Source organism: Trachymyrmex septentrionalis, unplaced genomic scaffold (assembly GCF_001594115.1).
Source record: "Trachymyrmex septentrionalis isolate Tsep2-gDNA-1 unplaced genomic scaffold, Tsep1.0 scaffold73, whole genome shotgun sequence".
NCBI classification, from domain to species: Eukaryota; Metazoa; Arthropoda; class Insecta; order Hymenoptera; family Formicidae; genus Trachymyrmex; species Trachymyrmex septentrionalis.
Window position 1 is genome coordinate 18,244 of NW_017305916.1, and position 12,510 is coordinate 30,753.

At 26.6% G+C, this 12,510-nt stretch overlaps 2 protein-coding genes across 2 annotated transcripts; one reads left to right on the forward strand and one right to left on the reverse strand.

Moving 5' to 3' along the window:
• The first annotated feature begins 831 nt into the window (after nucleotides 1-831).
• On the forward strand, nucleotides 832-3,536 carry LOC108753880 (lysozyme-like). Its single transcript, XM_018495819.1, has 4 exons — nucleotides 832-922; nucleotides 2,378-2,554; nucleotides 3,239-3,312; nucleotides 3,388-3,536. Exons 1-4 carry the CDS (start codon nucleotides 859-861, stop codon nucleotides 3,526-3,528), a joined length of 456 nt encoding a protein of 151 aa, XP_018351321.1. The 5' UTR covers nucleotides 832-858; the 3' UTR covers nucleotides 3,529-3,536.
• Nucleotides 3,537-4,342: 806 nt separating this feature from the next.
• LOC108753858 (nucleolar MIF4G domain-containing protein 1) lies at nucleotides 4,343-8,465 on the reverse strand. Its single transcript, XM_018495792.1, has 8 exons — nucleotides 7,856-8,465; nucleotides 6,930-7,615; nucleotides 6,357-6,641; nucleotides 6,104-6,291; nucleotides 5,763-5,938; nucleotides 5,326-5,678; nucleotides 4,763-4,894; nucleotides 4,343-4,633 (listed from the first exon to the last, which is right to left on the reverse strand). Exons 1-8 carry the CDS (start codon nucleotides 8,289-8,291, stop codon nucleotides 4,343-4,345), a joined length of 2,547 nt encoding a protein of 848 aa, XP_018351294.1. The 5' UTR covers nucleotides 8,292-8,465.
• Between the last annotated feature and the right edge of the window lie 4,045 nt (nucleotides 8,466-12,510).

The window sequence follows — 12,510 nt, forward strand, 5'->3', positions numbered from 1 at the left end:
TAATTAGATTACTTTCATTGGGGAAAGTGAGGGAATTCTGCGCAGCGGGTAATTATGCGCATCCTGGTGAAGAGAATTTTATATAATATAATATATGTATATAATAGGTATATAATATATACGTATATGTTTTATAAAACATATGTTTTATTTATTATATATTACTGTTAATTATAAAAATATCGGTAAAAATATATATAAGTATATTTAAAAGTTCATCTACTCTCGTCTCTTTCTTCAAATAGTTTAAATTTATGTAGCGCGTGTGATAAAACGGCATTAATCATATATTGTATTTAAAAAACTATAAATTGATATCTGCTTCGCAGAAAAACATGAAACTGCAATAAGGAAACAAATCAGAGATAACGCTTGGTTCAAGAATTATTGTTATAGTATAAACATTAAGAATTAAAAACTATTTATGGAATATTTTTAATTTTTTAAAATTAATTATTACAATTATTTTTATGTGTATATATAGAATATTTTCTTGAAAGTATATTTTTGTTCTATATTTAAAAAATCTTACATTAAATATAATCTTATATTTAAAGAATCTCGATAAATTGATCAGAATGATTCTGAATTAATACTGATCATCAGTGCTTCGATTCATTTTCCATTACTTATAATTCTTGTTTTTATAACTTTTCTTTTTCTTTTAATGCAACAATGATGAAATTTTTTCACAGCCGTTCAAATAATTTTTCCTTTCCCCACTCATCCTGAATCATCGTATCTATATTTTACTTCTCGCCTTCATCATACATCATAAAAAAAGCAATCATCGAGAAGTGCGGATCAACTCATATAGTAGTAACATTACTTTTCGTGGATCATTAATATATCTCCAAGATGTCTGTGAAAGTCTCGTGGATTGCTATTACAATAATTGGGCTGTTTTACGTATATAGTTTCGGTGAGCTATCGGTTTTTTTTAACGAGAAAGTATAAGAATTGTATATATAATACGCAAATCTTCTCCAAATATATGAAAATTATATATACTATAAGTCCATTATAATAAGTTAATATATAGTATATTACTTTTTATTAAAATCAAATAATTTTTATTAAAAAAATTAAAAATCAATAATTATATTAGATTTTTTTATAGATCAATTAAGTATAAATCTCAATTCAAGGCTAATATGAATTTAAAGCTCGTGAATATGACTTAATAATAAACGATAATGACTAAATAATAAACGATAATGACTAAATAATAACGATAATTATTATTTTTTTAAATTTCTAATAATTTCTTTATGCACACAAAAGATTCTCCAATTAGCATTTTATAACTAATTTTGAAATTTATAAATGTCCTTTTTTAAAATCAGGACACAAGATGATTTTAAGACATCTTTTAGACATTTTTTTTAAATAATTCTCGCAAAAATGTTTTAAAAATATTTTATACCTCGATTTTTGTGTTATCCGGAATAACTGCATATATTGCGTATTTTAATTGTATGGATATTTCCAAGTAAAACACGATATTTCAAAATGTATAAATATTTCCAAGTAAAACGATTCGGGAAATACATTTCATTCAATGATTCTGAGGAATTCCCAATTTATATAGTAAAATTTGAATAATTTACCTATTTTTAATAATTTTTATTATCGAGATAATAAAATAGAGATAATATCTAAATAAAGTAATATTATAAATCGAATAAAAGAAAAATTTTCGTCAATACCTATAGCTATCTCTAAACAAGTGGTAATTTAATTTTACAATAAACTGGTTTGAGTTATATTTTTAACTGTGACGTTATAAAACCAATCATGTTTGTGCAGATATGTCTGTGAGTAGATATACGTAATATCATATCATATATGTGTTCATGTGTTACTTAAGTAATGTATCCACTGATGATGGCTCGGAATAATGCCGAAACGTTTGTTATTTATTAAATAAAATTTGGTTAATAATATTTATAAAAAATAGTTATATATAATATATATTTAAAAATAAAAAAAATTATAAACTATCTCATATTAAATAACCATTACATGTTTTATATATAGATGTGCATAAAAACATGAATTTTCTACTTTCACATCTTTTTTTGTGGACAAATAATGTATAAATAGGTCTGTGTGAATTGGACTATTCGCATTTTCTCAAATATTTACCATAAACGTAAAAAACATCACAAATATTTATAATTACGTTTATTGTTTATATTTTGTCAAAACATTAATATATAATTTATGTAAGATAGATAAAAACATTTAATTGATAAAACAATTTTAGTTCATAGAAAATTTATAAAAGATGATGAAGTGTTCTGAACGCAACTAACTCTAATGAAGAAAAATAATGAAGAACATAATAATTATTATATCTCTGTTATTCGTTCAGCTCAAGAGATATCGCAAAAATGCATAGGCTGTATATGCGAAGCTGCTTCAGGTTGTAATATCACTGTAGGCTGTGATGGACCGGTATGTGGACCTTTTTATATAACAAAACAATATTGGATTGATGCTGGCAGACCACATATAAATGGAGGGCAAAGCGATAACAATAATGAAGATAGTGAGTAGTTTTTTCATACAAAAAAAATTATACATTAAATGTTTATTAAAAATAAATTTTATTTTCTATTTATACATATATTATAGCTGCGTTCTTATATTTACGTATATAATATTATACTATATTTTAAAAAGAAAACGAAAACGAAAAAAATTATGTTTTTTTTAAGCAAATATAAAAAAGTTTAGCTAAAATTTAACAAAATAAAATTAATAAAAAGTTTAGCTAAAATTAAGAAAATAAATTTAACAAAATGAAGTCACATATATGTATATTAGTTCATGTTAAGAAATAAGTTATCAAAAAATAAAGTAATACTACATACCTGTGTAAGATATGCACTTTGAATTACTAATTAATTGTAGAAGCAAAAATAGGCGATATTTCTCAAATATATAATTATAATATTTATTATTATATACATATTTATAATTGTGAAAGAAGAATATATAAAATGCAATGTTTTCATATGAATATTCTAGATTATAATTCGAAAAGATATATCTATGATTTTCTTCTTCAATCATTAACAGCGTTGAAAAAAATCAGTTTTGAGAACTCCGAGTATACGAAATCGAAGTATACTCTTATAGTTTACATTCTAATATTATTTAACTAATAAATATAAATTTTATAATTAACGTAATATTAAAAAAATATATTTTTTTTAATTTTTTCCTTTAGCTTTTAGGAGCTGTGCCATAGATACATATTGCGCTGCTCGTACGGTAGAAAACTATATGGCTAGATTTAGTCGAGTAAGATCATATTTAAATTCCAACTTATACATATATTTACTGATATAAATTATCTAATGTGCGTTAATTAAACAGGATTGCACTGGAAATGGAATAATTAACTGTGATGATTATGTACGTATTCATCGATTTGGCGCAAGCGGCTGCACTAATACGTTACACAGTGTTTACCAGGATATATATAAATTGTGTATACAAACTGTAGGAGAACATTGAAATAAATAATACATGTGTATATTATTATATGTATACCCTGTATATGCATATAAATGTTATTATAATGATCTAATAATAATTCGTTAATTATCCGTAGATAGCCCATTGTATATATATTTATCAAATATTTAAAATACAGTCGTTTAATTTTTATTTTTTAATATCATATTTTCTCATGTTAGTAAAAATAATTGTTAATAAGAAAATGCAGTAGTAAAAAGTTGATAAAAAATTCTGAAAAAATTCTTAGAAGTCTATGAAAAGAAAATAAACAATCTTTGTCTCTTTTTCTGTAAAATTAATAGTATTTGAGTAAAAAAATTATTGAAAACTAATATTCGGTAATTTTTAATAATTATAATATATCGTTAATCATTGTATAAATTGCAAAATGGTACAGAACTTTTGCAACTCAGTTTAATTCGCTCTATCTACACAAAAGCGCTTAGCAAAAAATTGCGGGGTATCCTGTATATTATTCGTATTATTCAAAAATCAACATATTCAATAAATAAATATCGTTATTTAAATATTTTAAAGTTTTTATAAATTTTTATCTTGTTATTATTTTATATATAGAGATATAGAGATAGAAGAAAAATTAGCTATATTCTTATATTAAGTGTATTCTGTAATAAATCATAAAATAAAAAAAACTTAAATAATGTTAGGTATTTGTATCTTATTATAAATATATTTCGAAAAAAAATAAATAACATTTTTATATTTACACATTGAATACCTAGAATTTTATACATAATATAAACATATAAAAAATATATGTCCTAAGTACTAATTATTATAAAAATATCCGTTAAAATATAAATTTTGACTCTCGTGTACTTAAAAGTTTATCTATCAATCCTGCCCGTTTCTTCAATAGTTTACTATGTTCTTGCAAATTTTCAGCAGCACATACATTTTTTACAAGAAAATGATTTATAAATAATCTAAGACTTTCTCTAAAAGTCTGCAACTTTGGGGATAAAGATATCTTTCCAAATACTTCTAAACAGGCCTCCTCATTCTCATGTAATAATATTCCCAACATGATTTGCCGTACAAGCCTCATGGTTAACTTGTCTAATTCCGTGAATTGAATCACCTGTATTTGTTATATACGATAATAAAAATTAAATATAATAGTAATAAACATAATAAAACATAATAAAATAATAATAAACATTACATAAGCAAAAAATAACTAGAAAAGTTGATGTAGGCGTACACATACCTTTAAAACGGAAAGCGGAAGACCTTTGCCTAAGAATAAAAGAGTTAAGAATTTTGCCACATTTGTTAACTGTTTTGTATTCAAATCATCCAACGTCTTCAACTTATCCCATAATGCATATTGTATAGTTAACTATAATAATGAATCATTATTAATCATTAGAACATATATATAAAAAATATACTATTGCGCTTGGAAATCTTTACACTAATTATTTATTCACAAAGTCGATACTTCAATACTCTCGCTAACAATAAAAAACGATATAATTGTATTGGTATCAACATAATATAATAATATTCATCAATTTTACTGAACGTAAAATAATACAAAGTAATAATTGCAATATACATTTACAGAGTAATACTTCTAACAGACCTTTCTATTTTTTAAGTGCTAGAGTGCTATTAGAAAAATCGATTTTGCCTTAGATTGCTGATTAGAAACTGATTTCCTAATGCATTGATTTCCTTATTTTGATTCTAAGCTAATCTTTAAAGAATTTCTTGCGGCATAGATTAAAGATGCAATAATATTTTATATATAGAATTATATTTATGTACCTGATATTTTCTATCAGAATCACATAGCCTTTGCGCCAATACAGCATAATAAGGATTGAACTTCTTCTCTTGAATACAACAATTGAGGATAACATAAATGACTTCCCTCTGTTGTTGGTTCTTCAAACCAAGATGATGAATTTTTTCGAATGCATCTAAATAATCTTCAGCTGTTATAAGTATGCAAAAGATATCTCTTCTAACATCAGTATTCATTCTCTGTTTTCGTGCCAATTCCAATATGTCCTCACTGTATTTTTGTTTTTTGTCTTCCAAATTCTTTTCTAATTTACCAATATCCTTAAGACCGGACCAGGCTGAGCCTACTATCCACCATTTTCCTCTTTCATCAGCTAAAAAAAGATAAAAATATGTAATCTTATTTTTTTAAACTGTTATTTTTTTAAATTGTATTATACATATTGTATTTTACATACCTTCTAATAAGTCTTCTAAAGTTACATTAAATTGTGTAACACTATTGCCCTTATGGATAAAACTCTTTAGTATTTTCTTCAAGTGTTCTATCCAAGATGGATCATATTGAGGTATCTTGCTCATGTTATTATTTTTTATTGCCAATAGTACATCCAACATAAATTTGACTCTTGAACTACAAAGATAATAATATACATAATATATATAAATAAAAATAATAAATATTAAAAAATATTCCAAGAAATGCAGATTTATACAAAGAATAGTTAGGAAAAATCATTTAAAATCAAATGTGTGAGCGTCCAGTATAGACATAGTATTTTAAAGTATAAAGACTTACTTTTCCAGAATAGCATTATTTGCTTTTTGTTGCAAATTTAATATAAGTTCCTTCAAAGCAATTGGATCATCTTTCCTTAATTGAAAACCTACTGTTCTTAAAATCAATAAAATCAGTTCAATTTCTTTTTCCGTAAATTTTGCTGCTAGTTTCTCTAATATTTCATATAAAAGGCGATGACCATATACCTAGAAAATAGAATCATAAATATATTCTGTAATAATGTGTGCAAAAGTATCGTTAATAATTTTACCTTGAAATTATAGAGATGTGAAATAATAAGAATTATATTATCTAATTCTTTATTCTCAACACAATGAGATTCTTCCAACATGTGGTGAAGCTTTTTTACAATAGTCAGTAAAAAATGTGCTCCAACTTCTGTACCAACATTTGCATGTAATATAGCGATTAACATCATATGTTCACAGATAAGTCGATCTGGAGTTAATATTGGTGCAACTATACTTTCCATCATTAGTGTGGATAACATTACATTCATACAATTACGACTGTTTGACATGTACATTTCTTCTACCTACATTAAAAATTGGATAACAAATAATGTTTATCAGTCACAAATAATACTCTTTTCAATAAAGATATTCAACTTTTAAATATCACTTTAAATATAAGTTTACTTTATTATTTTTATATATATACAGTGTTCCATGAAGAAATCGATAAATGTATTCTGAAGATTATATTTTAAGAAAATTTATATAATGATGTACAATACATTCTAAAAGTTTTTCTGGAAGTTTATCAATTTCCTTGTGAAACATCCTTATATTTGACTAAATAACATATACATGTTAATAATTACCTGGTTTGCAATGGTATGCATATTTTGTTCTGCCAATCTATTTAAAATACCTTTCATCTGTTTCTTTAACCTATTAATTTTTTCACTATCAGAAGAAATATTATTACTTGCAATGCGTACAGCAGGTGGTACATATTTTTTTAAAACAATATTGCCTTTTTTGTCTCTTTGCCTTCCATAAATATCTTCCCATAAGTCTTCGTTATCATCTGATGTATTACTGTGACTGGATTCTTCATTTATTGTCTCCTCTTCTTCATTTGGTGCATACTTTTTAGATTTAATGTTTATTGTATCTGTTTCCTCTGAAGAAATTTCTCCATCTGATTGCTCTGATGTATTACTAAGACTGGATTCTTCATTTACTGTCTCCTCTTCTTCATTTGGTACATACTTTTTAGATTTAATGTTTATTGTATTTGTTTCTTTTAAAGAAATTTCTCTACTATCAACTTGAATTACATTTTCATCAGATAAAAGACTCTCATTTTCTGAATTTTGTTCAGAATCTTCATTATCATCTACACTATCTTGCTCATGTTTTTCATTCCCATCTTCAGTATCATCCTCACCAATAGCCATGTTCAAGTCCTCTTCAAATTCTTTACTCAATCCAGTTTCTAACAACTGCTTTTCAGTTTCAACAATGTGACTCCTATTTTCTGAATTACAGAAATCCAAAAGATCTAATTAAAAGTTAAAGAACTATAAATGATTTATAACCAAATAATTATGACATAAATCTGAAATTATAAATTTAAAATATAAAATCATAATAAAAATATAGTATAAAATATAAAAATATAATTTAACAATTTTTAAGAATAACTTCCATATACATATTCTTTTTTACTTCATACAGAATAAACAAAAGCATTAATTTTATGAAAAAATTTCTAGCAATAAGTAAATTATTAAAAGGATACAATCTAATCCATCTGATACGAAAGACTTTGGAATAGATTTGCTCTTTCGTTTATTTAACTTCAGTTGCTTTTCCAACTGTTTAATCGCTTTATCCTCGTCCAAGTTGGCCTGTTTTAACTGTGTGACCCTTTGCTTTTTCACATTCTTTTGCATTCTTTCTTCCTTTGCATCTTTAGGCTTTTGTCGTTTTTGCTTCGATGGTACTTGTTCAGTATTATTTTTCTCTTTTTTCTTCATCAATTTATCATTATTAACCCTTGATATTTCCAAAATTTGTTCCGACTGATTTTTCGATTTTTTCTTTTGATAATACACTGCTCTACTTATTTTCTTTTGTTGCCTTTTTTCTTTACGCAATTGCTTGCGTGTTTTCTGTATTGATTTAGATTTGTTGCTCTTAGTATTTAGTACCCCTTTATGTTGAATACGCCCCATTTCGCGAAAAAATGTTCGTAAATAATGTTTAAAATATTACGATATATATATAATAACGTTTATAATATACCAATATATAAAAGCAAATGTAATGAAAACACAGAATGACATGAAAACTTAACTCTTATTAACCTCAAATTCTATATCCCACATCGTTCACACGTGCGCTAGAAGCGTCAAGATATCTTGGAGTCCGATTCTGGGGATCAATTCTTAAAACGAGATGAAAATTACAAAAGTGAACGAATTTACTAGAATACTGATAATTTCATTGGTCAACGCCTAGTAAATTTGTAACTTTCACCTCATTTCAAGATATACACAATCGACCTCCTGGATTCACACTTGATCCGATGTGTTAGAAAGTATTCTGTGTGCACTGAGTGCGTCCATTTTAATTAGCTAATAATTTTTTTTAAACGGTGACGCCCCTGAGGAGTTTCGGCGCCCTAGAGCTCGAACCCCAAAAGCCCAAAGATAAGCACGTTACTGGAGACCGGCTTCAATAGAGATGCGCCTTAAGATTTTCAAAATTGTAACGTGTCTTGCATTCTTCGACGCTCCGAAAATCACAATTTATTTGTTCTTCGAAGACATCTTTATTAAGTACGAATTAGTTGCGAAATGAATGTTATTCGATCGGACACGTTAATTTTGTATACTTCGCTACTATTATTGACCGAAGGTAAATCTCATATAATTACTTTGCGTAGTAAGTGTGGTTATGAAGGGAATGGCGCCAATCTATGTGTCTAAGCTGATTGGCTCCGCCCAATTGTTAGAAGAAGATAGTTTAGAAAAGAAAAGGTTAGGTCGAGGAATTGCGTCACAAGTAAGAACTGAAATGCCGACTTCCGGCTAATTGGCGCCACTTTCTTTACTTATACCTACCCCAACTTTGCGAAGTGTCGACAGTCGAACGCTCGCATCACAATTACGCTTGATCGCTGTTAATTCGTTGCCTCACTGGCTGTTTTAAGAATATTTGTAAGTAATTACAGTATTTGTCTCGATAAATTTGAAATTCTCTTCTATATATCTTGTAACGAAGTTGTATTCAAATCTTTCCGTATCGTTCGCAAACGAAAGAAATCTTGTGCGCGTAGAATAACTCACACACAACACATACAGTTCTCCGAGAATGCATATCCTGGAGGTGGTAGATTGTATATCTTGAAATGAGATGAAAATTATAAAAATTAGCGATTTACTGGAATATTTATAATTGTATTGGTTAATAGTGAATTTGTCACTATTGTTATAATGTTTATCTTGTTTCAAGATACACAATCGATACATATCCTTGGAGGTATCCTTAGGACAGGCAAGTCCAACATTGATCCGGAGCCGAAACGTAAGACCAGGCAAAAAAATTTGTATAAGATTTTAATATAAGATTTCGGTAACCGTAAAGTAATACGTGTCATTCAGAGAGATGCATAACAATACTTTGTAACCACCGAAATCTTATTCGTATTGAATTTTTTTGCGTCGTCGGCTCCGAAAATTAGACATATCTAAGTACGTAGGGCGTCCTTAGGACATCACTTGGTGAACGTGGGGAGTGTCTCGTAAAGTTTTTCGTGGAGTATGACGGCGCGCGAAATCTATAATAATCACGTGATTTCTTCGTAGGTACCTGTTGCTCGCTTCTAGACCTATGGTTCTTCGCTCATCCTTTTCACACGTTACTTTCTCATCGGAATCAACGATGGAATAGATTCACGATTATTATCAGGTCGACAGGTACATATAAATCATTCTGTAGTTAATTAAGGCGTTTACCTGTAAGTAAGAATACAGTGTTATAAAGAATAAATTATTATATCCTTGTTGTTTGCCAATGTTAAATAAGATTGAAGGGTCTGTATTACACTGTGTCCTTACTGAACAACATCCTTATAGTTTATAGATTTGTTTGCGTTGCACGCTCCAACATGCTCCTGTCATACACTGTTAGAAATGTAACTACGAGTTTCCTTTACATGTAAATGAAGCTCATGGTTATGAACGAAATTAAAAGTAATGAATGATTTAACTGTAATGATTTTACTGTAAATTAAGTTACAGTAATAACTTAAATAAAATAAATGTATACATTAAATTGATGAAATTTAATGTATTTTTAATAAAATTTTATGAAAAGTACATTAAATTTCATAGATTTTTATGAAAAATACATTAAATTTTATATACATATACACAAATATACTTTTTAATTATAAATACATTAAATTTAATGTAATATCATGAAATTAAATTTAAATTATGTAACTTAATAGTTATTAATATTTAAGAACATTTCTAACAATGTAGTTCCTATTCACTCTAAGGAGCACATTAGTAGGAGCTATGATAGGAACATATTGGAGCATGTTGGAGCAAGCGACGTGAACAAACTTTATATTTTTCGATATGTGAATATCATTTTCCGATTTTGCGATGTTTCACGCATGTTAATGTGATGTTTATGCCGCAAACAATTGCGACATAAAAATTATTATTGTTATAATTCTTAAATCATGACTGCTTTTATTATTTAATGATTCTTAAGTTGATAAAACAAATATTAAAAATTAATTGTTATTGATCTTATACCTCTTAAAAATCTTTTACTTCGGGCTTTAAGAAAGATTATCACTAAAGGTAACTTCAATCAAACCTTGATTAACATAATCGGTGATTAATTTAATAGATGATTAATATTAACAAAATAGTACAGATTATTTGATAAATTAAGCATCAACTAAATTATCATTATTAATCATGGAATTATTTAATCAAAGTTTGATTGAAATTATTAAAAATCATTTTATATCTAATAATATCTATACGTCACGATAATGAGATATTGATCCAATCCCAAAATATCATCAATGCATATATAATAATAATTGCTAATATTTACGAAGATACACTTAAAAAATTTGCCGTTTTATGTTAATTTAAATAAATATGGGCTAAAAATTTTGATCAAAACAAACAAAATTATAAATATTAAGTAATAATAAAAGAATATAATTACGTTTATTATTATTTTTCAATTTTTATTTTTATTATTTTAATTTAAATTTTTATTATTATTTTTATTTTTGATTTAGACATTTTTCTGAACGTATATTTAAATAATTTTTATTTTTTTATCGGAAATCTTCGAACTTTTTTTGCAAATAGAAATTATTCTCGTATTTTATTTTTTATATTCTTTCTAAATTAAAAACTTTATTAAAAATACACTATCTAAAGAATAAGCAAAATGTTACCAGTATGTTAATAATTTGTTAGCAGACTTAAAAGAACACTGTGACAGATTGACAAACTCATGTTATGTTTTCATTAGCCCTATATTCTACCAGTAGAATTTATATAATATATAATGTGTTTTTAGCCGAAACTGGTTAAAGTCATTTTGTAATCAAATGTAATTCAAATGTAATGTATTATTTAAATCTGCATGTAAAAGATTTGTAATTCTGAATATTACTTGACGTATATCGGTATTTATGTAAATTGCTTTCCTAGAAATAGATATAAGTGCCGATATATGTCAAATCGATGCCTAGAATTATAAATCTTGGACAGCACTAATTTAAATGGTTATAAAATGATCTGCTCAGTTTCTGCCAACATATTCTGTTAAATAAACAAATGTTATGTTGCTGATTGTCTGTCGACAAAACAATTTGTAACACATTTTGACTTTGGCAAAATCTGTTTTTGATAGATTTTGATAAATTGCTAATTGGAATTTAATGAATGATAAATATTGAAGGATACTAAAAAATATTTTTGGAAAAGGTGTTTTATCAGTTTTAAGAAAGTAGTCATATATTGCAGTTCTACCGCATCATAATTTGCTCTTTTTATTTTTCTTTTCTTCGTGAATGTATACATATTTCTTGGTAGATCGTTCCTTTGACGTATACAAATCTTAGAATCGTCGAAGTTGTCAAAACGGCCTCTTTTTAACTAAGTTTTTCGTCATGTATATAATTTGTGTTGTTTCATATTTGCTTTAATTATTCCAACGGACAGTCTTAATTTCGCAATTCTATCTGTGCGATGGATTACAACATTTACGCTGATATTTTCTCCAAAGTGGCTCGTATCGCATTTGTCCCAACTGTTTAACCGGCAGTTTTGCGATTGCAATAAAATAAAATATACACATATACTCTTCTCTTCCAATAATATTTCACCTCGCGCTTGCTCTAACTAT

Excerpts from the sequence above, each read along its gene's own strand:
- LOC108753880 (XM_018495819.1), top strand. The coding sequence starts at position 859 with ATGTCTGTGAAAGTCTCGTGGATTGCTATTACAATAATTGGGCTGTTT. Across the intron at positions 2,555-3,238 it reads CGATAACAATAATGAAGATA|CTTTTAGGAGCTGTGCCATA; the intron begins GTGAGTAGTTTT and ends TTTTTCCTTTAG. Across the intron at positions 3,313-3,387 it reads ATATGGCTAGATTTAGTCGA|GATTGCACTGGAAATGGAAT; the intron begins GTAAGATCATAT and ends TTAATTAAACAG.
- LOC108753858 (XM_018495792.1), bottom strand. The coding sequence starts at position 8,291 with ATGGGGCGTATTCAACATAAAGGGGTACTAAATACTAAGAGCAACAAA. Across the intron at positions 5,939-6,103 it reads AATAATGCTATTCTGGAAAA|TTCAAGAGTCAAATTTATGT; the intron begins GTAAGTCTTTAT and ends TTATCTTTGTAG. Across the intron at positions 4,634-4,762 it reads TTCCGCTTTCCGTTTTAAAG|GTGATTCAATTCACGGAATT; the intron begins GTATGTGTACGC and ends TAACAAATACAG.